At 42.4% G+C, this 25,166-nt stretch overlaps 1 protein-coding gene across 4 annotated transcripts in view; it reads left to right on the plus strand.

Moving 5' to 3' along the window:
• The window catches only part of SLC23A2 (solute carrier family 23 member 2), an 81,140-nt gene extending 57,361 nt beyond the window's left edge, over positions 1–23,779 (plus strand). For all 4 annotated transcript variants that reach the window (XM_083368792.1, XM_083368789.1, XM_083368790.1 and 1 more), the window contains exons 9-16: positions 1,019–1,139; positions 3,247–3,403; positions 5,534–5,681; positions 9,245–9,350; positions 11,433–11,562; positions 12,120–12,257; positions 14,045–14,140; positions 17,055–23,779. In XM_083368792.1, the coding sequence (XP_083224918.1) occupies positions 1,019–1,139; positions 3,247–3,403; positions 5,534–5,681; positions 9,245–9,350; positions 11,433–11,562; positions 12,120–12,257; positions 14,045–14,140; positions 17,055–17,287 (1,129 nt within the window). In that variant the 3' untranslated portion in view covers positions 17,288–23,779. The remainder of the gene's footprint in view (positions 1–1,018; positions 1,140–3,246; positions 3,404–5,533; positions 5,682–9,244; positions 9,351–11,432; positions 11,563–12,119; positions 12,258–14,044; positions 14,141–17,054) is intronic.
• Positions 23,780–25,166: the final 1,387 nt, after the last annotated feature.

Raw genomic sequence — 25,166 nt, forward strand, 5'->3', positions numbered from 1 at the left:
CTAAAGTTACCTTAGGATAACTCTTACATAAGGATCAATTACATTTAATAATAGGTGTGCTCTCCTCTTTATGGGATTCAAAGGCACCGTGCATTCCAAATGTCACTTGGTGCGCAGTAGGGTTGGCGCTGCTCCAACAATGTACACCTTGTGTAGCTCCTCCTGGTAATTGTGCTACCAGTCACGCGTAAGAATATGTCATAGCAGAACCTCACCTGGTGATGGTTTGTGTGGCTACAGTCCCTTTTTTCAGCAGAGATGTAGAACACAGAACAACAAGAGTTGAAAGAGGCCTTGGAGTTCTTTTCATCCAATCCCCTGCCATGTCAGACAAATGGTTGTCCTTTCTCTTCTGGAAATCTCCCGAGATGGAGTATCAACCGTTCCTAGGGACAAGCCTTATTTGCTTGAGGCAAGTAGGTTTGAGGGAGCCTTATCTGCCATCAGAGTTACTGTTACGGAACTGTGTGCGTCTCTGATATAACTCTTTACTTGAATGATCCCTTTAGCTAAATGCACATTATGAAGTCTTTTCAAGAAAGAAATTACAGAATCAACCTAGATTTGGGAAAGGCTGTTAATGGTGCAAAAGCATTTGGGTGAATCAAAATTTGTGATTGATTAAACATTATAATTAAAATGCATCACAGTAAATGATGGTGAATAGTAGATAAAATACTTTCTCTGTATTGACTACAGAGGTCATACTGAGCCACCAATATATTTAGTTTACTTGATTTACTGAACCTTTTCAAGAGTCAAAACAAGTAACAAAAACTTGAAACAAATTAAAACACATTATAAACATAGCAGATGAAAGAGGGACCCAGCCCTGCTATCCTTTGCCTCAAACCTTTAATAAATTACTCTGCAAAGTAAACACAGTGGGGAAAATTATGTCCTTTGCAGTCCTATCGAGGTGGAGAAGAATTTATTTCACATTTGTTTCACTGATTTTTATCTGTTATATCTGTGGAAATGGTGATGGACTAATAGTAACTCTTCTTCATCTTTTCAGGACTATTTTCTTAGTGCTGTTGTTTTCTCAGTATGCCCGAAATGTCAAATTCCCATTACCCATTTACAAGTCCAAAAAAGGATGGACTGCATATCGCTTGCAGCTTTTTAAAATGTTTCCTGTAAGTAATCTGTATATTGATTATTATCAGTATAGAAGCTCTGTGTGTGTGTGTGTGTGTGTGTGTGTGTGGTTTTCAAATGTAGAAGAGGTTGTAATTTGTAATTTCATTGTAATTATATAACAAAGTCGTTGCAGAGGTAAGCTTTGAGAAAGAATCTAACCGAGGTGTGTCAAACTGTCAGCCTGCAGGCCGGTCGCGTCACGCAGAAGCCGCCCCACCCCATTGCCAGCAGTGGCAAAACAGTCCCGATATGTCGTGTGATGTCACGTGATGTCGCGAGTTTGACATGTCTGATCTAACCTGTTTAAAGTCTTTCCTAGAAGACTGACTTGGTAAGCCTTATGCTAAATATTGGTAAACTAGAAAAAAGGATAGAAGAAAAGGTAAATGTCACCCCAAACCTTTTGAGTATGTATCTGTAATTTAAAACTACACAGAATATTCTATTTTCATCACTTAAAAATACAGCTTAAGTTAAGCAAGACATAGAAAAAAGTTAATGCTTTCTAGGTTCGGGGAAGCTATCAAAGGAAAAGTACTAAGTCCATCTTTTTAGCTAGAGGGGAAAAAACAGTGTGGGAACATGAGTGGTTTTCACTTGCAAATTATATGCAACATGTTTCTTCACATACACTAGAATTTCACTTTGTAAATAGCTGCCATTGGGAACTTCTTAAAAACATATTTATTCAGTTATTGATGTTTTGCCTGTAATGTCAAAACATTTCTAAGTGGTTTATAATAAAAATAGGAATAAAGTATAGAATAAAAATATTTTAAACAACAAATTTAAATACACAACAAATTAGGCCAAATTAAAATGTATTCATTAAAAAGGTGATTGGGAAAGGCAAGGCATATAGACACACATCCCCCCCACCCCGGTAGTCTTTGAACATTTAGCACAGGCTGGGATGAAGAGGTGAGTTTTCAGCCATGTCTAAAATAAGTTACAGCAGGCATCTCCCAAATTTCAAATGAAAAGCATTCTGGAGTGCAGTGCTACTGCAGAGAAGGCATCAGCTGACATTCAGCATTCTTAATATCTTTAACAGAAGAGCGATCTCTGGGACCGTTCAGGTCTGAAATAGCCTCGTTACAGACCTGAGCAATCCTGGAGGCCACTAGAGCAGCGTTTTCCAACCTTAGGAACTTGAAGATGCGTGGACTTCAACTCCCAGAATTCCCCAGCCAGCATAGCTGGCTGGGGAATTCTGGGAGTTGAAGTCCACGCATCTTCAAGTTCCTAAGGTTGGAAAACGCTGCACTAGAGAAACCCTGCCATATCCCAAGACGTCTGCTTACCTTCAAGCTAACCCAAAAGTTTATTGTAAGGCCTAACAATAACAATTAGTTGCTGTTCTCTTGAACTCTCTGCAGCTACAAAATGCCTCTAATTATTAGATGCTGAGAACTAATGAGATATCTGTGATCTGGAAACACCACGAGTTTTTCCTTGGCAAGAGTAATAGATAATGTTAAATTCAGTGGATCTTTAATATGTGGTCCCACTATTACCTCTTTCTTAGAAATCTTTGATGAGGATTCAGTGCATCTGTTGATTAAGCTCTAGCATCGTTTTTTTATTAAAAAATTGCTTCTCATGTGCAGACTGTGATCAACTGACTCTTTTTTCTGATCAGGGTGCACCGTGTGTAATATGACTAGCAATCCCATAAGTTCTTACTTGGAAATTTTCCCAGTTTGGGAAATTGTATGGAGGACCCATTTAATGTGCAGTGCCTAACAAAATGCTGCAAGTTTTTCTTTTAATCTGAAAATAATTGTGCTGCGCTAAGTACAAAAACCTCTGTCATCGAAGCATGTCTTCATTTTTATTTTATTTGTTTGTATCCCACCTTCATTACTTTTACAAATAACTCAAGGTAGCGAACATATTCAACTTTCCCCACAACAACAACCCTGTGAGGTATATTGGGCTGAGAGAAGAGGGCTGGCCCATGGTCACCCAGCTGCCTTTCATGAACAATGCAGGACTGGAAGTGACGTCTCCTGCTTTCTAGCCTGGGGTCTTCACCGTTAGCCCAAGCGGGCTCTGATTGCTGGCTATCTTATTTTAAGTGCCTTCCTGTCCCCCGTACAGATCATTCTAGCTATTCTGGTTTCTTGGCTGCTGTGTTTCATCTTTACTGTGACAGACGTCTTTCCGCGTGATAAGACTAAGTATGGGTTCTACGCTCGCACTGATGCCAGGCAAAAGGTTCTCCTGGTAGCTCCGTGGTTCAAGATTCCATATCCCTGTAAGTGAATCTAGCAAGCATTCAGGGGGAGGAATCTCCCTGAATATTTTGCTTTTTGGCTACAGTCACTATAGACTTTTTGCCTGTGAATCCGAAGATGCCAATTTAGATGAACCGGCTCTGGTCTGATAGTTAATTTTTGTTTTTCAAGTATTTGTGTCATTGTAAACTCTTGAGACTATACGAATGCTGATAAGCTCTGACTTACCCAGTTCCATTCATGAGGAAAGAGCATATTCAAATATTTTTGAATATATATTTGCTTCGTTTACATCTAAACTTTTCTCTGACTGGATAGTCTCAGAACTTCCTGACTGAAGATCACCTTAGCCTTTATTTGTACTACTGTATGCTGATTAGTGCCCATATATGCACATGTTTGTTCATAGGAAGTCTTTCTATTCAGAAGGCACCAATTTATTGTGGAGATTAACTATCTAGGGGAGGGACGCGGTGGCTCAGTGGGTTAGGACACTGAGCTTGTCAATCAGAAGGTCGGCAGTTTGGCGGGTCGAATCCCGAGTGCCGCGTAACAGAGTGAGCACCTGTTACTCATCCCAGCTTCTGCCAACCTAGCAGTTCGAAAGCACGAAAAAACGCAAGTAGAAAAATAGGGACCACTACGGTGGGAAGGTAACAGCATTCCGTGCGCCTTTGGCGTCTAGTCATGCCGGCCACATGACCACAGAGATGTCCTCGGACAAGTGCTGGCTCTTCGGCTTTGAAACGGAGATGAGCACGGGCCCCTAGAGTCGGAAACGACTAGCACGCATGTGCAGGGGAACCTTTACCTTTACCTTTTAACTATCTAGGAATAAACACTTCTGTAGCAAAATACATTTTTGATTCTCACTATTCTGAATAATTGTAACTACCTTTTCCTTAGATTACAGAAATTACCTGTCCTGTCATGTAGGGAAGTATTTTACGTTTTGAAAGTGCTTTGCTTTTAAAAGAATGAGGAAATCTGTATGTAATGATGATGAACTTCCAGTCTAATAGATCATGGTCTAATTGTCCGCAATCCTGATGGTTCACCAGCATCTGTGGCTGGCATCTTCACAAGCATACTATTTGCTGTGCAGCTGATAGGCTACTGAACAGGAATGGATAGTACTCTTGTGTTTGTAACAGAATTTCTCATTGGACCATGCCAACGGAATCCTGAAAAGCCAACTTCTGATTGGCTTTCTGATTTATCCAGGTTAATTTGTAATTGGTCTGATTGGAAGAAGTTTGATAAGAACTGCTTTTGATTGTTCTGTCTTCGGATCAGCTTACTGTTGTTTCTTCATGGAATTGGTGAATTAAGGGCTGTGATGTAAAGATGGAAAACAAGCTTTGTAAACCTTCAGACTCTTTTCCTAAACTAACAAAAAAAATCCAAGAAGTGATTTGATCACCTACAATTTGCAGAAGTCCATTTTCATCATCGGTTTATGGCGTACTTTGTAGTTGTGGACAGGTATATATTGGAACTATAAAATAAGAGTATTGATGCCCAGCTAAAAGAACATAAAAGATCCTTTTGACTAGGACATTGTGAAATATCAGCAATAGCTGAATACAGGCAGCTATTATATCAGAGGCACAATTTTAAATTGAAAGAACTACAAGTTCCAGCAATCATGTCAAATCATCATGTACAAGTACATAGAGGAGCTATTCAGAATTATAAAAGTCCTAAGCATTTGACAAGAAGAGAATTTGCAGATAAACAAAACCAGCTTTTTAGTTCTACATCACACCAAAATAAATTAATAAACCCCGCGTGGAATCTAACATAGGGTGTTACAAAGACAGACTAATCAAACACCAACTCCTTTGGAATTTCTTCAGATCAGACCAATTACAAATTCTCCAGGATAAAGAACCAATTATAGTCACATCTTTTCAGAATTTCATTAGCATGGTCCAGTGAGAGATTAGTTCTGCTACAAGCATAAGAGCGCTATCAGTTCCTGCTCAGTTGCCTGTGAGCTGCAGAGCAGATTGCCTTGCCTCTGAAGATGACAAGCACAGATGCTGGAAAAACGTCAGGATGCCAGATAATTAGACCACAATCAGTTAGCCCAGAAGATCATCATTGACCCTACATCAATATAAAATTGAATGTCTTTGTATTTACAGTTCAGTGGGGATTGCCGACTATTTCAGCTGCTGGCGTGATTGGGATGCTCAGTGCTGTGGTTGCTAGTATTATTGAATCCATCGGAGATTATTACGCCTGTGCAAGGCTAGCTTGTGCTCCTCCACCACCCATCCATGCAATAAACAGGTGAGCCTCCGGGGGTGGCTGTCTGGAATCAGTGTATTCTTCTATTTTTTTTCCACACTGTCAAAGCAGAATTAAATGTTGATTCTCTTTGAAGGTTCCAATATTATTCTGGTGCCAAGATCAAACTCATTTTCTGATTAAAAATAAATTGACCTACAGTAAGTGCATGGACCGTTGAAATTGGCAGCATCAGTCAGTGACATGGACATTCAGAAATCACTGCAAGTCTTTTTTAAATCTTTGTTTTAGAATTATTTCGGGCACCTTTCACCAAAGGCTGTTCACTCTTCATCTGCAAGTCCCGGTGAACTCTCAGAGTTGACTTATCTTGCATGAAGCAATATTGAGCATTCCCAATTGTTCGTGTCTGAAATTTATCTTAGGACATCCAAACCACGAAATGAAGAAGATAGGATAGTCTGCTCTTCTCAGCTGCCAAAAAAGCTTTTCTGCGATCCTGTGTTCTTTGTTATAAATACTTTTATGTTAATTCCTTTGCCAAGGAAAGCGAGTTCCCAGACTCCCAGTGATGCAAATATATTTTGATTAAGGCTATTGATTACTCTGCTTTTATTGTCATTGGATGCTTGATACAGTGCCTGCTTTAGGATGGGCAAGAGGATGAACTAACAGATCAGTCAAGCAGGCAGAGGTTTTTAAGCTTGCGGTTCCTAACGTATAACCTGAAATGGAAGCTTTTCCAGTGGTGAGGTGTACAACATGGAAATGTTCATGTCATGCAGGAAATGAGCACATTGTGGTTCTGATGTTTGGCTGAACTGTTCTGGCTAGAGTGATGGGTCAGCCAGAACCAAACCTGGCTATTGGCTATTCTGGATTTCAGTAGAGACAAAACTCAGCAGGATCTTTTGAGCCAAATAGGTCAAGGGTTTCCATTCCCCTCCTCTTCGTGGCCTGTGTGCCAGCTTGCCCACCAGTCTTTTCATACTTTCCTTGCCCTTAGCTGCAAACCATGCTTGAGTTCTAGCACAGTACAGCCAACCAGCCAGTCTACCTGTCTGCCTTCCCAGTCTTTGTTCTTTTTAATTAATTGTTATTGAAGATTTTTTTTACAGAATAAAACACTTAAAGGAAAGATAAAGTAAAAGAAATGTGGTGAAAAAAGGAATGAAAGAGAAAGGAGAGAAATGGACAAAAAGAAAAGGAATAGAAAATATTTAAAAAAAACCTAGAACATAGATAGACCATAGACTCATGGAGCTGGAAAGATCCTGGGAGAATCCATCCACCAGATGGACTCAGTTTGCTGACCGGCCACACCCAGCATGTAATCCTCAATGGAACTACCTCTACACGGAGAGAAGCTTGCAGTGGGATACCTCAAGGTTCATTCTTGGGCCCAGGACTCTTCGCCACCTTCATAAACGATCTAGATGAGGGGTAGATGAGAACTCATCAGATTTGCAGGCAACACCAAGCTGAGGGAGAACTGCTAACACTTAAGGCTTGTTCCAGAAGGATCTTGATGGACTTGAGCATTGAGTCCTATCCAACAAGATGTAGTTCAGACAAGTACGGTCATGCACTTAGGCAGGGAAAACCAAATACATAGGTGCTGAATTATTTCCGATCTTCTTTATAGCAGTGATAAATACATTCAGGTTTTTATCCTCTCTAAGGTTGTATCATGATTCCCTTCTTTCCGTAATCTGCCCTCTTAGTCATCAGGTTTTCAGTTGCTAACACATGCAGTTACTCTCTTTTCTCTAGTTAAATAAACCAACTTTACCACTTTTGCAAATTCTGTCACCTTCTCCAATCCCTCTTCCCCTGTAGACACTTTCTGTTTTTGTGCCTATACAGGTAGTCCTTGACTTGTGACCACAATTAAGCCCAAAATTTCTGTTGCTAAGCAATAGAGTTGTCAAGTGAATTTTGCCCCATTTTACAACTTTTCTTGCCACCGTTAAGTGAATCGCTGCAGGTGTTAGGTTAGCAACACGGTTGTTAAGTGAATCCAGCTTCCCTCTTTGATTTTGCTGGTCAGAGGATTGCAGTGGGGGATCACGTGACCTCCAGGGACACTGCAATTGGCAAAAAATACGAACCAGTTGCCAATCCTCTGAATTTTGATCGTATGACCATTGGGATGCTGTAATGGTTGTAAGCATGAAAAATGGTCATAACCTTTTTCAGTGTCGTCGTAATTTTGAATGGTCGCTAAACAAACTGTTGTAAGTCGAGGACTACCTGTAGTATTTTTGCAGCAGTTACCATATACAAAAGCAATCCTCCTTAAGTCTTCTCTAATTCGCCCAGGTTCGCCTGGTGCGCCAGTTGCGGCCCTATCTAGACCGGGATGCCTTGCGCACAGTCACTCATGTACTCGTGACCTCTCGTTTGGACTACTGCAACGCTCTCTACATGGGGCTGCCCTTGAGGACCACCCGGAGGCTTCAACTGGTGCAGAATGCAGCCGCGCGAGTTGTGTTGGGGGGTCTCCCGATACTCCCATGTTACACCTCTGCTCCGCGAGCTGCATTGGCTGCCGGTTGCCCTCCGGGTGAGATTCAAGGTGCTGGTTATGACCTACAAAGCCCTACATGGCATGGGTCCGGATTACCTACGGCAGCACCTGCTGCCGGCATCAACTTCCCTCCGTCCAGTGCGCTCCCACAGAGAGGGCCTCCTCAGGGTGCCTCCGATCAAAGAATGTCGATTGGTGGCCCCCAGGGGGAGGGCGTTCTCTGTGGGCGCGCCAGACCTGTGGAACCGCCTTCCGGTTGAGCTCCGGATGGCCTCCGACCTGCCCTCCTTCCGGCGTGATTTAAAAACTTATCTATTTGAACAATCTGGCCTGGTCTGATGGGTTTGGGATTGGATTTAAATAAGTTTTAACACATTTTTAGTATTGTATTCTTGGGCATAATTATTTAATTCTTTTTAATCTCTTTTTTAACTTTTGTATTTACATTTTGATATTTACACCGCCCTGAGTCCTTCGGGAGAAGGGCGGTAAGTAAGTAAGTAAGTAAGTAAGTAAGTAAGTAAGTAAATAAATAAATAAATAAATAAATAAATAAATAAATGTTTGTCCATTCGTCCCAGCAAGAAAACTTCTGGTTTCAGTTACATGTTGGTCTAAAATTCTTTATCTTATGATATGTACTTGAACCCTAAGTGTTCTGGTTTTTTACAAATCTGCCAGGTATAACACAGTGACCCCGATGTTTTCCACAATTCCCGTAACTACGGCTCTGTACCGTCACCGCTGGTGACCTGCCTCGTTCCCCACCAACATAAACTCTTGGATCCAGGGGCAGCGTATCTTGCCTGTCTCCAAGAGCTCTCTGTACAAAACACAAACATTTAAAATGCCAAAGTCAGCAAGACACTGGCTTCAATTAAATCATGAATGCACACATATATTACTGTTTGAGCAGTTGATCTCATTACTGCATCCAATTCTTTACAGAATATTGTAATTCTTTTCACTTGGGTTTCATCTGTTTTAAAGTGAGATATGTCCAGGGTCCCTTCCAACCCTATTATGTTAAGTTCTATCTTATTTCTTTATCTCAATATTTTTCTTTTTGGCGCAGGGGCATTTTCATAGAAGGCCTTTCCTGTGTATTAGACGGAGTGTTTGGCACTGGAAATGGATCCACTTCTTCTAGTCCTAACATTGGAGTTTTGGGAATTACAAAGGTATTTTACATTAATTAAGCAAGCAAATTTCATTCTTGACAATATAAACTCTTCGCAAAAGCCCCCAAAGTTGCTTAATCATGGTTCTCTGAATTAAATTACAGTTGGCTGAAGTCATGCAACACTGCACAGTGTGTGTTTTTAGCCTAAGGGTTCTTCAGATTGAGAAGTATTTGCTCAGGCGCACAGTTGAGCGAGTGTGATTTTTGTTCTCAGCGTATACTTGGAATGCAGGGCTGGGCTTGCATATTTTAAGGTCCTTCATTGTTGATTTAGATTTCTTTGGAATATTAACCTGTGGAAAATGTGGTAAAAAAATTGATTGGCTTCATCAATTCTGAGCATGCATTAGAATAAAGGAAGATTGATAAACTGCTTGAGCCCAAGTGATATGGAATGGAATGGTTATTATGAAGGAAAATAATACCTTGTTAAATGAAATTTAAGTATGTAATGAATTTTCAGAACCCTTGTTCAGACCGAGCAAACAAAAGAGCCAGTGATACTCCAAAAGGCCATTGAGCCAAACCAGATCTCATGTGGCAGGCTTGTGTCTTGAACCCTGGCCCTGCCTTGATTCCATATAGGGCCTGTATAATTCAGACTACAACAGATCCCAAGTCAAAGCCATCTTACTTGACTATATTTTACTCTGCAGTCCTGCAGCCTTCCATAATAGGAAAGCTCACTTTTCCTTTAAAAAAAACCCATTGAGAAGTACAGGTAAGACAGGGGTTTGTGCTTTAAATTGTAGCTCATAGAGTTAAGTCCATTTTACTCATGATTAGGTCTACTAGGACATGGGGAGATAGCCTGTAACTACTCCTTCCCCTGCCTAGGTGAGGTTTTGCTTTTGAAGTCCAGTTTGAAACGTTGCCACCTACTGGATGCATTTCTTTGAGAGATAAAAAGCATGATTTGGACTGATTTCTGTTTCCATTCGCTAATTTGAGAAGCATTCAGAGAAGCATTTGTATTTGATATTGTGTTACTTTGTCAATGGGTAGACATGTAGCATCATATAGCTAGGTCAAAAATGTTAATTGTTGATGGCCCCAAATAAGCAGATCACATTGTGGCTTAAGCACTGTATTTGCGTAACAAAACTGCGTTTTATTCTTGTCCTTCTTCCTTGACTTAATCCAGCCACTAAAGGAGAACTCAGAGGAAATAATTGGACTACTTTTTAATTGGTGTCCTATCAGTCAAACTCGGAAGGGAATGGAGTTGATTAAGCCATTGTTGCATCAATATTGTGATACACGTTTGTTTTTGAGTTGCCTTCTTGGCAAACTGAAGACTTGATAAAGCTTGTATATTTTGTAGTTCTTGCACGAAGCAGGTTGTAGCCCTAAAGAAAGATTTGTTAGTAACATCTGGTTTGCCACATTAATATATTCATAGGAGTAAATAATGCTAAGATTTGATCCAAATCAAATGGATGCCAATATTTGCTGCACAAATTTCGCAACTGCATAAGGTATTTAATTTGTAACCATAGTTTAGATCATTTTCTCTTGTATTTTAAAACAAAACAAAATATTTCACACAAACATGGCTATATGGTGGAAAATATATTTTTGATACTTCCTGTTCTGAAACAAGGACCCCAAAAGTTTAAAACAAACTTTACTTTTGTATAAACTAATTGGAGTGCTCGGCATCTTTAACCAAATATTTTCTCTGAGGGTTTTAGGTGTTCCAGTAGCTTTCTAATAGTGTACAATTTTTATTTGAGCGTCTGTAGTAAAATTAAGTAGCAAATCTATAAGTTCCCTATTTTAAAAAGAATAGCATTTAAAAATGATTTTAAGTTTCAGTAGTAACCAATAACCTGCTATGTTTTACGTACAATATTATGTGGCACATCATTACAGAATGATGTAATGTTTACACATGGCCGGAAAGTGTCTCAGGCATCTCCCCTGTGGCTACCACAGTATACCTTATTTTGTTTTTGTTTTTTTGTTTTATTTGTAATCATTTCCTGTGAAAAATTTTCAAGCTCTGTAACAGTGCAAATTCGATGCCAGTCGCTGTTGGAATATTGTTTTTTATTCTTCCCACATGAATGTTTTATAGGTTGGAAGTCGACGGGTTATTCAGTACGGGGCTGCTTTCATGCTGCTACTTGGAACAGTTGGCAAATTCAGTGCGCTGTTTGCATCTCTTCCAGATCCAGTGCTTGGAGCTCTGTTTTGTACTCTCTTTGGTAAGTATCACTCCGTGTGTTTGTGTGAATTGTGTGAATTGTGCTTTTAAGATCTCCTTTTTAAAGGAATTTTGGACTATCTTAAATTCCTTTTCTCGCTAACTTCTCTTAGTAGGGGATCTTGGCAATTGTTAGATGTGCAGACTTCAGCTCATAATTCCCCAACCAGAAGGCAGTTGAAGTCTACACATTGTAAAGTTGCCAAGGTTGAGAAACAGTGGTTTAGAATCAACCCAGGCTAGCAGAGAGTTCAGTGCCTGTAAGAGTACGTGTGAATTGTGGGCTGAAGCTGCATTTTCTTTAAACGTCTGAATCCTATAAAATAATATCCAGAGTAGTTTTATGTTCTAGTACGTAACGATTAACATAATTCAAGTACTTTTGATTTTTTTTAATGTAATGCTGTACCAGAATTTCTGGCTTTAGCCCATATATCATTTTGCCGACATATAAAGTAGGTTGGGTTATGATTTCCATTTTCCAGGTAGCCAAACAATAACTTGCAGACTGTCATATGAATATGAATAGTTTGAAAATCCTGTCCCTTTCTTATTTAGGGATGATCACTGCAGTTGGACTTTCAAATCTGCAATTCGTAGATCTGAATTCTTCACGTAACCTTTTCGTTCTTGGATTTTCTATCTTCTTTGGGCTGGTGCTCCCAAGTTATCTTCGGCAAAACCCACTTTTTACAGGTACAGGTATATTTTATATATGTATGTATGTATGTATGTATATGTATATGTAAGTGTATATGTATTTGCTTGGCTACGCATGTATTCTTAAATAGCTTTCAAATAAAATAATAAATTGACTTACAACCAGTCATTTTACAATAGTTTAAAGTTAAAAGACACTGAAACAGTGAGTTATGGACCACTCCTCTCACTTAAGACCATCACAGTGTCCCCACGATCATGTGATTGTTATTTGGGTATTTGGCAACCAGCATGCATTTACAGTGGTTGTGGCATCCCAGGTCACGTGTTCGTCACTTCCAACCTTTCCAGCTGGATTCTGAGAAGCAAAGTCAATGGGGAAAGTTGGATTCGCTTAACAACTTTGTGGTTTTCTTAGTGGCCATGGCAAAAAAGATTGTAAAGTTAGGCACGTGATGTCCCTTCTAGTAATATTCTGAAACATGAATTCACACAAGGCATGTGGAGAAAGATCTGTCCAGTATTTCAGCTGGCACTCCGTCACCCTAGAGTGGTGTTTCTCAGTCTTGATGGCTTGAAGATGCCGGCTGTGGAATTCTGAGAACTGAAGTCCATGCATCTTCGTGGTTGATTGCAGCTGTTCACCAGGGAACTGGGGTGATTAGTTAATTAACTTTTAAAATCCAGATTAAGCCTGGCTCTGTCTGCTTGCTCAGCTTCCCAAACTGGCTGTCCTCTGTAGCTAAGGATTTTGGGAGCGCCAAAGATCTGGAAGGCTCCCCAGTTGGCTTAGCTTCAGTCCAGTTTGTCAGCCCTAATTCCCTCCCTGTGCACCACATTGAATCAAAAATAGGTATTAAACGTGGGCTGTCTTCCAAACCGAAACATTTTCTGTTTTTCATTCCTGTTGACCTGCAGGGAAAACTGGTTTATTCCAGCCCTTCTCACGTTGTCATCCTCCAAATGCTTGAGACATCTGATATAGCCTACTGGTTTGGGCTATGTGAAATTGCCTCCCCCCAAAAAAATTCCTTACAGAGGCATCTTTCTAACTAATTAGAAAGTTAATTAGCCATCTGCTTAAAAGTCACAGGTAATCAAATTAATTACCTGACCAGTCTGGTTGCCTGTGTTCATTCAAGAAGCTTCCAAGAACTCCATGGGCCAGACTTTTAGTATTAGCAGGAGCCTCTGACTTGCCGAGAAACAGCCGGATGCTGGATGTAGGGGGGCTTCTGCCAATCCTCCAGAATATTTTTTAGCAAAAGGGAAATCCTCCCCCACTTCTAGGTCAGGTTGACTGATTCTGTTGGTTGGCTGCTGAGTGGGCATCAGAGATGGGCTGGACTCCATGATGGGCCAGGGGCCACTGGGGGCATCAACCAAGCTTCCCCCTCTCTTGTGGTGAGCAGTGGAAGAGAACTCTGCCCTCTTCCCCAAAGTGTGAGATTCCACTTTTACCTTCTTTCCCACTGAGACCTCACCCCCATCCCCAGTGTAAATGAATGGAGATGCTACTGTTTTTCCTTGCAGGCGAGAAATTAGGCATGCAGGTGCTTCACAATTGACTGGTGGGAACCGTGGCTGCTACTGGGCAAGCTGGTGATCCCAGCCCTGAACGTGTCAATGGAGAGAAGTTCAATAGGAACTCAGCCACACTCTGCAACTTTGGGCACACAGGGACTGGATGGACACGTGTTTCTGTGAAGCTGGTCATTCTGTGTCTTGGTGCTACCTTAAAGATATCCCAGCTTGCCTTTCTATGTATGTTGCATCTGTTCAGGTTCTGACAGAACCCGTTTTCCCATCTTCTACCCTTTCAGGAATCGACAGCATTGATCAAGTCCTAAATGTCTTGCTGACTACCGCTATGTTTGTTGGTGGCTGTGTAGCATTTATTTTAGATAACACCATTCCAGGTGAGTCATCCAGTTTGCTCTCTTCTTTCTGCCCTGCTTCCCCTTCATCATCCTGAGGAGACCAAATGCTGAAGGAGAACATCTCTATCGCCAGCGGTCATTAGCGTGGGTCTCAGACCACCAGGACACTCTGATGTTTCATTGAAAGAAATGAAGGAGTGTTGTGCAGCTAGGCTAATTTCTTTACTTTTACTTTTTCTTTTTCTTTTTCTTTTACTTTTTTTCTTTTCTTTTCTTTTCTTTTCTTTTCTTTTTTCTTTTCTTTTCTTTTCTTTTCTTTTTTCTTTTCTTTTCTTTTCTTTTCTTTTCTTTTCTTTTCTTTTCTTTTCTTTTCTTTTCTTTTCTTTTCTTTTCTTTTCTTTTCTTTTCTTTTCTTTTCTTTTCTCTTTTCTTTAAGTGCTTGTACAAGGGAACATTCTGCTGCTCCTTAGGTTAATTTTGAGGATCTCCTTTTATGGCTTCAAACTTCTCTTTCTAAGGGAGGTTGTTCAGAAGGCAGATTGGAGGAAATGGATTATTTCAGTCAAGTTTCAGTCCTGTGGATGGGATCGAAACAGCATGAATTGCAATGGTGGGTGACTTCTGATGGGAGTAGGACGGAGCTGGTGTTTCCATCCTTGCTCTCTTTGATCTCTCAGCAATTTTCGACACCATCGACCATGCTACCAATCAACTCTCCTGAACCAGCATTGGGGATTGGGAATGGGTAAACAGCATGTTGTGCTGGTTCTCTTTTTAACTTTGGAACAATTGCAATCAGCGCTGATTGGGGGAACGATCTAGCCCACGGACCCTGATATATGGGGTGCCTTAAGGCCTGAGGCTCTCTCCACTCCTGTTTAACCAAAATGAAGCTGCTGGGTTGGGTCATCTGGTAGCATGGGATGAAATACTTGACTCCAGGCTGACTAAGTGATCCAGTGGAGGCTCTGCCTGGTGTCAGGAGGCTGTGGGGGTCTGAATGGGAAGGAACAGTTCATCCCTAGCAAGTCTCTTTTAGGGACTTTCCATTGCTTGTTCTGGATGGAGCTGCATCCATTTCCAGTTTCAGGGCCCTCCTGTTCAAGGAACAGACGACAGCTCTGGTTAGAAAGCTTTTGCATGTGTTGTGTACCAGTTGCACCCACCCTTTCCTGGACAAGGAGGAAGTGCTCATGTCACTCATTCATTAGTCACCTCCCAAGTGAACGACTGCACTAGATTGTATGTGGAGATGCCTTTGAAGAGGTCACTGGAAGCTGCAGCTGGTTGAAAATGCAGCAGCACAGGCGGCACAAGCACTCCTCTTGTGCACGTTATACCTCTGCTCCATGAGCTATGTTGGCTACCCATATGCTTCTGGGTACAGTTCAAGCTATTGGGATCCCCTATAAAGTCCTTCATGGCTTGGGGCCAGGTGTCCAGCTTTGTGGACTGGCATGGGGCGTGGGGAGAGAGGAAATGGTTCTATGTGAGCAGGAGGTGCATGTGTTTGCACGGGCAGCTCCATCTGAGCGGCGGACACGCACGTGAAGCTCCATGTGTGCTGCCGCTTGCACAAGTGGAGCTTCACGCGTGCGCACAAGTGCATGCATGTGAAATGGAGCTGCATGTGCACTCTTGCCTGCTGCTTGCGTGGCCTGGTTCTGAACGGGCCGTGGCCCAGTACCAGGGTGAATGTAAGGACCCGCCCCGGTTGGTCCCTCAGGAAAGTAAGACTCTTGAATCCATGTGGACGAATCAAAAGAACTTACTGAGAGAAAGTGGTTGCAGGAAAATCAGGCAGAATCTGAAGATCCCACGCAAAGTGCAAAACTATTCTTTTGTTCTCCCCAAGTCCCAAAGCCCTGACCAGTCCACCGGCAGCCAATATGATGCCACAAAGGTGTTTTGAGAACACTAAGGTGTTGGGCAGATAAAAGGTCACTGTCAGGGCAGGACGGCCTTGCAACCAGGCTGGAGCTTGCTGGGAAGGAGCCTGCCCTGTCTCCAAAGAGAATCCCCCTCCCTAATTCCCAGGCGTTACAGCAAAGCGAAATCACTCCAAGTATGCCAGTGTTCCTCCCCCTGCAGAATGGCAGGACACAAAGGTGGACCTGGCAGCGGTCCTGAGGTTGGGGAACTCTGCTATAGGACACAATATATTAACTTAAGATAAAGCCATAATAAAACCACCATAATATGGAGTTGTAGAATTGCAATGGGATAGTTGTTAAACTTTGATATCTGAGGAAGCTGACTATCTAACTGCTTCTGGTGTGCCTGAAGTGAGACCATCCCAGGTGCCCTGAAATTTCCTGGGGGGGGCCTCTGCAGTTTTGTTCCCAGCTATGGGAGTCGGGCTGGAGAGGCGGTTGTTGTAACCGTTGACTGACTGGATTTTACCTTGGCTGCTGGTGATTTCCTTCATTCTGTCACCCCTTTTTGTTTTTAACTGCTGAGAGCCATCCTGGCGAGATGGGCAGCTCTTTGCATGAGCTAAAAAAATAAATAAAATCCACAGCATCTTTTGGCTGGCATCAAAACAACAAAAGCAGGGTTGTGCCAGAATAGGTGCGCGATATTTTACCTCTCTTGACAGTCCTCTGCCCCGCTGTTGCTGGGGGCAATATTTTGTGGGAAAGGAACCAGAAGCGGGTGCAGCGTGTTTCCCGGGGCGCTGCCCAGAGAGATAGGCTGCTTCCGGGTGGTGTCTGTGCAGGCCCTTCGGCCTTCTGGCTTCGGCCCCTGCCTGGGGCCTGGGGTGTCAAAAGCCAGGAGCCCCTCCTGGGCAGAGAGTCTTCTTTCAACTTCCCTGTCAGCACATGGTGGCGGGAAGCGGGACCAACAGCTCGTCCCCCCCCCGCCCCAATTCTCAGGAAGTCCCAAAAGGAGCCTGTGTCTGTCGCATTCCCATCTTGACACTCTTGTTCTGCCTTCCTTTTTAAAAATCAAGGAAGTCCAGAGGAAAGAGGAATCCGAAAATGGAAGAAGGGAGCAGGCAAGGGCGGCAAATCCCTGGAAGGCCTGGAAACCTACGACTTGCCTTTCGGCATGGAAATTGTCAGGAAGTACCGATGCTTCAGCTTCCTGCCCATCAGCCCCACTTTCCTGGGCTACAGCTGGAAAAGCTTCAGGAAAAGCAGTCACTGCGGGACTTCAGAGGACGACTCGGAGGCCGCCGTATAGCCCTGGCCGGACCTCGGTCTCCCAGCCGTAGTAACAGCCCCCCCTGTGCGGTTTCTTGCTATTTTACTGTGTCGTATCGTACCGTACCGTATTTTTATTTTATTTTTATTTTGTATATTTGCATTTTAAATTCTGGACCTAGAGCTGAGGCAGGTGATAAAAAATAGCTTTCCCTATTGTTAGATGGTGATAGCGATCTGTAATGTCTCTCTACAGTTACATGGTATTTGTGTGGGCATTCAGAAAAAAAGCAAAAAAAGCAAAAACCTTTGGGGATTAGATGCTTTTACATTTGGCAAAGCGGCTTTCCTTTAGAAACGACCCCCGATAAGATGGTTAAATAGCACCTATGTAGCAGCACTCAGCAGGCTGAATTTATCCTGTTTACAGGTTTTACATTCCATTTGTTTTTAAGCCTGCATCATCTTAACCCAGGTCAGTGGTATTATTTATATAAACTATTATTTTAAAACAGGGCCAGTGCGGGCTATTTTTTTGGGGGGCGGGGGGTAGCCGGGCAGAATTTGCTCCCTGACCAGCTGGCAGGAGGCAGGCGATGCTCCTGAAACATTGCAAGCTTCAGATGAAAGGGACTCTGTGGACTCCACTCGCTCCCTTCATGTTATATTTTGACAATGGGAGAAGGAAACTTCACCCCTTTTTCCACCTTCCCCTTCTATCGCAGCGCAAAAATTTCAAATTCGGAATAACTGAAATCTTGTTGGCTGGTCTCAGACCGTGGCTGTCTGTTCAAAACTTTGGAAGTCGGAATTATTTTTTCTCTATGCCGCCCGCTCCCATTTTCAAACCAGGCAGCGCTTTCAATGTTTCCCGCTTCTGGCTGCAGTGGAGAGCGGAGGCTGTGCAGCAACCCTGGCCCTGAATGCCCAAAGAGCCAGCCAGCAAGCTGCCTGCTCTTGGCACGCCTGGGGTGGGGAAGGAGCAGAGCGGGCTGGGCGTTCGAAGGGCGGCTGCCATCAGCTTGGCTTCTTTTTAACACTGACCGAGTGCCCAAGCAGTAAGGCTGCACAGCACATCGAGTTTGATTCCCTAAAAAGGTTTTGGGGTGCAGAGGGGCAGCCCTGTGGTTGTAACGCAGGCGCCTTTGTTCCTCGGCATGGAGGGGCTGCTGCAGAGGGCAGGTGGGGGCCACGTCCCCAACTCTTGGGTGCTCCGGAACACTTTTTTGGCCTTGCTACTGAAATGCCTCACAGTTTTATTAAGAGATGCATTGCCTAGGGTACAAGTTGGTTTTATACAATAATAATATTTATTAAGTGCATGAGTTGAAGTAAAACAGTCACTTTGTCTCCAGGCCTCTCCATTTTTGCCGGCCCTCAAAGCAAGCAGCGGTTAATATTGCCTTTCCCGTGTTCTTTTTTCCAAATGGAACCCAGGGTCCCTTGCAAGGAGAGGGGAGACACTATGCACGGCAATTGCTGTCTGTCAAATACTTTTAACGGGTACCGGGGTCCCTCTGTGGGCCCCGTTCAGCCTCTTCGTGGTGTGTTTTCCCCCCCCTGAATTGGTCTTGATATTGTGCAGTTTATTCCTATTTAACGTTCTCACTATAACAGCTTAGTTTGTAGATACAGGCGAGTTAGCTTTTCTTGCTCCTTTCCCCCCCCCCCAAAGGTAGCCCCCAAATTGTTCCTTTTTTTTTTAAGAAAAAGAAAAGAAAAAAAAGTTGCGGGAAGATTTGTCAGACAGGCACCGCAGGATTGTATGGCCAGCACGCTCCGGCCTGCTGCTCACCGACGTTGTTGTGTTGATAGCCAATTCTGCAGATGGTTGGTTGGTTGCTCAAGGATGGCTGGTAGAGACGTAAGGAGCTTGAAGGGTGCAGAACAGAAACGGGTCAGTGGTTGGTAGCCGTTTCCTGTCATTTCTGTAGTTCCCACTGGAAGCATTTCTTTCCTCTGATATTTTCCTGGAGAGCTTTCAGTGCTTTGCATCTTTAGAATCAAGCTTATTTCTCTCCCTTTTTTTAAAAAAAATCAGAATTTGTGCTCAGTTCTTTGAAAACGAGACCTCCCTTGGCTTGGGGGAACTATATGACACTTAGGTGCTGTCACCTTCTCTGCAGGAAGTCCCCTTGAGATCATCTGGACCTCTTTCTGAGAAAAAGCTTCATAGGCTCGCACTACAAAGCTGCCTTCGTGGGCCATATTTACGTAGGAGTTAATGCAGCTGAGCGTAGCTACAAGTTTTGAATTAGTTTAAGTCCAGGGGTAGGCAACCTCGGCTCTTTTATGACTCGTGGACTTCAACTCCCAGAATTCCTGAGCCAACATGGCTCAGCGTGGAAACCTCTCCCTTTCCCCTCAGCTATGCTGGCTCAGGAATTCTGGGAGTTGAAGTCCAGGAGTCATGAAAGAGCCAAGGTGGCCTACCCCTGGCCAAGCTGCATGTTTAGTTGCTCCCTTATATTTAGGTGAACCAAAGAAAGAACAGCTGCCGTGTTGCTGGTGGTTGTAATCCTGTAAAATGCCAAAGCCCGTATATTGTGCAACCATTACAGAAGGAAAACGTCGCATGGCCAGAATATTGGAAGGAAAGTAATATATTCTGATTTGGGTCCTAGCGTCTTTTTTTGTCTTTTGCTTTGATGCTTTGCTAAAGCAAACCTCAAATGACCCTGACTATGAAACAGTGCTATCCCTCACCCTTGCACATTCGTTTCCACAAGCTTACCCAAGAGTAAAAAAAATGCATAGTAAATAAAACAGCTACTGGGGCCACACCGCTGGTGAGACCCGTATTTTGAGCACTGCAGTATCCGAATAACAACTGTGGCACAATGCAAACCTTAGTTTGGGTGATTCCCACTTCAGATGAAATTACGATCTGCCTATTTGTACATTACACAGAAGCAAGGAAGGAGCAACTCCGTCAGATTTATTCCTACTATTAAAAGAACACGGTCTTGCTTTTCTGAGACTCCCTCATCCAGAATGTATTGCTGGTATCTTAATCTTAGCTAGTTCATTTGTAGTAGCTGCATCAGCAGGACTGCAAGCTGCAGGAAATGCTTGGGACGTGCAGCGTTTGTCGTGATACAATCCGATTTGCTGAACAATTTGATCATGAAATTTGTGAGGGAAGCCAGGCCCTCCCGAATAGCTGATTTTAATGTAATCTTACGCCATAAGAGTAGCCAAGAAATGGCCGTGTCCATCTGCTGTAGCTTCCCGGCTAAGGTTTGGAAGGGCTACGTGGCAATATTGAAGGCACCGAGATCTAAATTCCAAGGGGGTCCAGCGTTTCTGCAGCTGTAAGAACAACAAGAAAGTGAACGTCGGTCCTCAGAGACTTGGTTTGATTGTTTAAATTTGAGCTCTTTGGGGGAGAGCTGAACAAGTGGCTGGAAGTGGTTCCGTGGAAGGCTGAGGCAGCAGCAACGACAGCAGGAGTCTTAGCCAAGGAAGAAACTTTTTTTTTCCTGCATCTTTTTGTTGGTTGGTTGATAAAAGTTGCATGGATCTGAGCTGCTTTAAGTGCTGTGTCCTGAGTAGAACGTTAAGTGTCAAGAACAGGAATCCCTAAATCCGTTTACTTAGGAGAAAGCCTGAAACCAATGGATATTCCTCGGAGTGAGGGGTGGGGTTGGGGGTGGTAAGATGCGTCTGTGTATTTTAGCTGAAAAAGGTAAAAGCAAGACACTTTTAATTGTGTCTTTGTGTATAGCTATCTGGCTTTCAGCCACCTGAGTGAGAGAATGTTGTGTACAGAGAATATGTAAGGGAAGAGAAAATTTATTTCATTTAAATTAAAAGAAATATTAAGAAACACTGCTATGTCATGTTGAAGATGTAAAAATAAATATTCAGAACAAACTAATTTGAAAAACCTTTGTTTTTAAACTAAAACATCATGACTTTTTTTTTGTTGAATTAAGTATTTTGAAAAAGATGTTTGAATGTGTTTTATAAAACAATGCCTCTTGAATTTATATTTAATTGTTAATTTTATCCATGAATAACAAAAATGTATTAATCAGAATAATCTGTATCAGGGAAAAAGGTTTTTAAATTTACGGTTTGTTTTACACCGTTTAATACTGACTTTCAATGCGACAACTTTGTACATGAACATTGCAGTATTTTGTTTCCGTAAACTTAAAAAGGAAAAACAAATAAAACCAATATCCAACAAGTGACATTTCCACCTAGGATAATAAATATCTGACTTCCTGGGTGGGAGTGATATGATTGTCATGACAGTGTCATGTGATAAATTTATTTCATTGACAAATTGCTAGCAATTGTGTATACTTTATTTACCCGTGTTTATACAGTATCCTTCAAAGTAGGACTTCTTGGCCATTCCCTCCTGAGAAGCCGAGGCTGGCAGTGTAGGCCAGCACTTGGAACAAATGATTTGGAGCACAGAGCTGGTCCAGACACAAGGCAAGATGTGCGGCCGTCTCGGGTAGCGATTTTTGATCTTGACTACCATTCAGGGTAGAGATTGGGAGAGATCCTGGCCAAGCGGGAACAGTCAGAATCCTCCTAATAAGCAGGCCTCATTTGGAGGGAAGGAGAGTTGCCGTGATTTTGGCTCAACTCCCATTGAGCCAATGTGGGTTGTGTAGGGACACAGCCCAATGGGTTGGACCCCACGTTAATTAATATGGGTCCGCAATACATACTGTTTTGGGGACTTTCCGTCTCAAGTATCCAGATGCTCTTGTGCCAACTCTGCTGATTAATAAACAAAATGTTAAGCAGATGCAAAGATTAAGCAGTTAGAAACATCTTGCCGGTGGCACAGACCACTCTTAAGCTTCTGTCATCTGTAATGCTGGTATAAATGTCAGGCTGTTCCCATGTTACAGCTTAAATGTTGGGCAACTCCAGGTTCTTAAGACCTTGGCCTTTTCTGTTGTCTCTGAGCTCCCTTTTGCTTTCTGTCCAGTCCTCTTCCTGTTAGCTGTGGGTTCATTCCTGGGGGGAGAAATGGGGACCCGTCAGAGCAGAAACGGTTAGTTCAGAGCAGTGTTTCTCCACCTTAGCGACTTCAGGATCTGTGGACTTTGATGTCCTGCATATGCCGGCTGGGGAAGTCTGGGAGTTGAAGTCCACACGCCTTTAAAGTCTCTGAGAAACACTGGCTTAGATCATTGGTAGAAACTGACCTATCTTGCCTGCTAAAAAATATTTCGTATTAATGCACTCTCTTGAACCAGCAGTCGTGGAAATGGTGGCTGGGCTGTTTGCATCTGCATGCAGACTTAGTTGATCCTGAACATATTTTCAAATAGCTATCAGGATCTCATGAGTCATTAGTGCCTCTCCAAGATGTTTTCCCAGGAGGCCCTCTTGGTCTTAAAGAGCTTTCCCCATCATAATGCTGATTCTCAGGAAGCTCCATCAAACTTAAAAACTTCTCGAGTAACTATATTGTCCCAAGGTCTCCAGGGCCCTTCCAAAAATCACAGGGGAGAAAATTAAATGTATCAAAAGAATTCCCGTCAATATTAGCTTCCATTTAACTGTATTTCAATAGAATAGTTTCTTGAGCCCCAATCCATTTTGGAAGTGAAATCCTTGGTATTCCACTCCAAGGCCTGGTAAACTAACTTAGTTGTCAAGCGGACAACCATAACTTGCATTCAATATGCACCTGCATTCCAAAGCAGTACAATTCATCTTGGTGTGTGTGTGTGAGACAGGCCAGCACCAAAGGAGCTTCTTGTTTTGTTTTTTTTCCTCCAATGGCCTTCTTGAAGAACATAACCAGTCCTTAAGACCACCAGAAAATAGGGGCTTTGTTTTCGTTTTGCATGGTGCCTGTTGCATACCTAGAGAACCTCGCTGGAAAGTTTCTTAACTGGTCTGAACAGAGGTTAGCCAACATGCTGGGGCTTCGTCTTTTGCAGTTCAGTCCCTTTGTCCTTTGCAAGGAAGCCACCACGGGCTAGCCAGCATTTTGCTTCTGCTCATCGGTCTCTGTCGTTGCCAGGCTGGGCTGCTTTTAAGTATTGAGAATTCATCTCCAGCAATATCCAAAGCACTCCTGTTTGGTTATGATTTGTGGCTGTGATTAGTCATTCATACATATTTGATAGCAGAAAATTGGTTACCTTGTGTATCGTCCAGCATCTGTTCAAGTAAACCATCTTGCTGCTGATTTAAACTAGAGTGCATTTCCTCCCCTCTGTTCATAACAATTTTTACAGTAACAAACTCTTAACTGTTTTTAGACAGTGGGAATCTCTTTTCATGAGTTTTCTGTGAATGACCTTAGCTACACAATCTCATGTTACATACCAAGTTGGGTTTTTTTCTTTGAGATGTGTAGTTCTTTTATTGAGATTTTTATGGATTTTGTTCTGTTTTATTTTTTCCTAACAATTGCTTTATTAAACGTTAAAATATTTAAAAATATGTAATATTTGGACCAGATGTTGTGAATAATAGTAGATAAAAGCTATTTTATTCTGTATTTTTAAAAGCTGTTCAGTATAAATAAAAGTTGACATAGATGCAACTTTGTAACTGGATTGTGGTGATAATTTTGCAAGTACACAAAACTTGACACTAGGTCCAACCAGTTGCCTTATTGTCCCAAAACTGCTGAAAAAAAAATGCCAACAAGCCTTAACATTTTAGACCCACCCAGCATTGACAACTCAGAGCTGCAAAAGAGATGTTGGCTGCGTTTGTATTCCTGATTTATAAAAAAAAGTAAAAGTTCCTCCCCTGAAAGAGATGTGAAAAGCAAATTGTTTTTTCTTAAGCAAAAGATAGACAGCTGGTACTATGTATAAATATAAATATTTTATATAAATACAGAAATGTTTTAGTACAACAGTGCTAAAGCATGGCTATGTGTTGAATAAACCACAGTTGACTGGATTGACATAGTGCATCAAGATAAAACCAGTCAATACCATGATGAAGTGGTTTGGAGCGTGAATCAAGTCTCTCTCTCTACTGCATCAAATGTGGCAAATGTGATCTTTTTTAAGTTAGGTCATCCTTGAATTGATTACATGGTTCCAACAATGTCATTTACTTGGCAGTAATATGGAATGGTTTGCCATGTCTTAGACCAGAAGTCTCCAAATTTGGCCCCTCTATGACTTGTGGACCAACTCCCAGAATTCCTCAGCCAGCAGGGTGGCTGAGGAATTCTGGGAGTTGAAGTTCACAAATCTTTAAAGTAGCCAAGTTTGGAGAGCCCTGCCCTAGATGTGGGTATTTCTCAACAACAGTCCTCCAGATAAATTTCATCTCTTTCCAGACAGTCTCTGACTACAGTACCTTGGACAGCTACTGTACGTCTAGAGACCACAGCAATTCTGGGGGCGGTTGAAGTTACCTTCCCAACCTAGCACGCTCTCCATATGTTGGGCCTTTCTTCCCGGAATTCCAAGCTAACTGCCAAAATTATCAGGGGATTCTGAAAACTGCAGCCCGATCAAATCTGGAAAATGCTTTTGGAAGGCAAGCCAGTCTATCAGTTGAATTTCTATCCGCACCTGTGAAATACCTCTGACACCCCCAGTTCTCAAGCTTTCGATCTCTCCTGGTCTCTGTCATGCAACAACGATTACATTACTTTACAATATTGCTAAGTGTTGAGACTGCTGAAAAAGTGGAGCTTAAGAGGACTTCTCTATTCGTTGCCTTTAGGAGCCATCCTAAACTGAATTCCCTGAAAGCGATATGAGCGAGTCACCTTGAATTCATACTGGAAGTAGATGATGCGTGAGCCCAGGTTATTCTTTACATGGCATTTTGCAGGCTGTATGTCAGGCCTGCCCTCTGGTGGCAGGAACCCAACAAGGCCAACAATGGAGATCCTGATCTTGTGTGCCAATTTACCGACAGTGGTCCAGCTAAATAAACCATGCTTGATATGTGAACTCGGT

This window comes from Vipera ursinii (genome assembly GCF_947247035.1).
Source record: "Vipera ursinii genome assembly, chromosome: 8".
In the NCBI taxonomy this organism is placed as follows: domain Eukaryota; kingdom Metazoa; phylum Chordata; class Lepidosauria; order Squamata; family Viperidae; genus Vipera; species Vipera ursinii.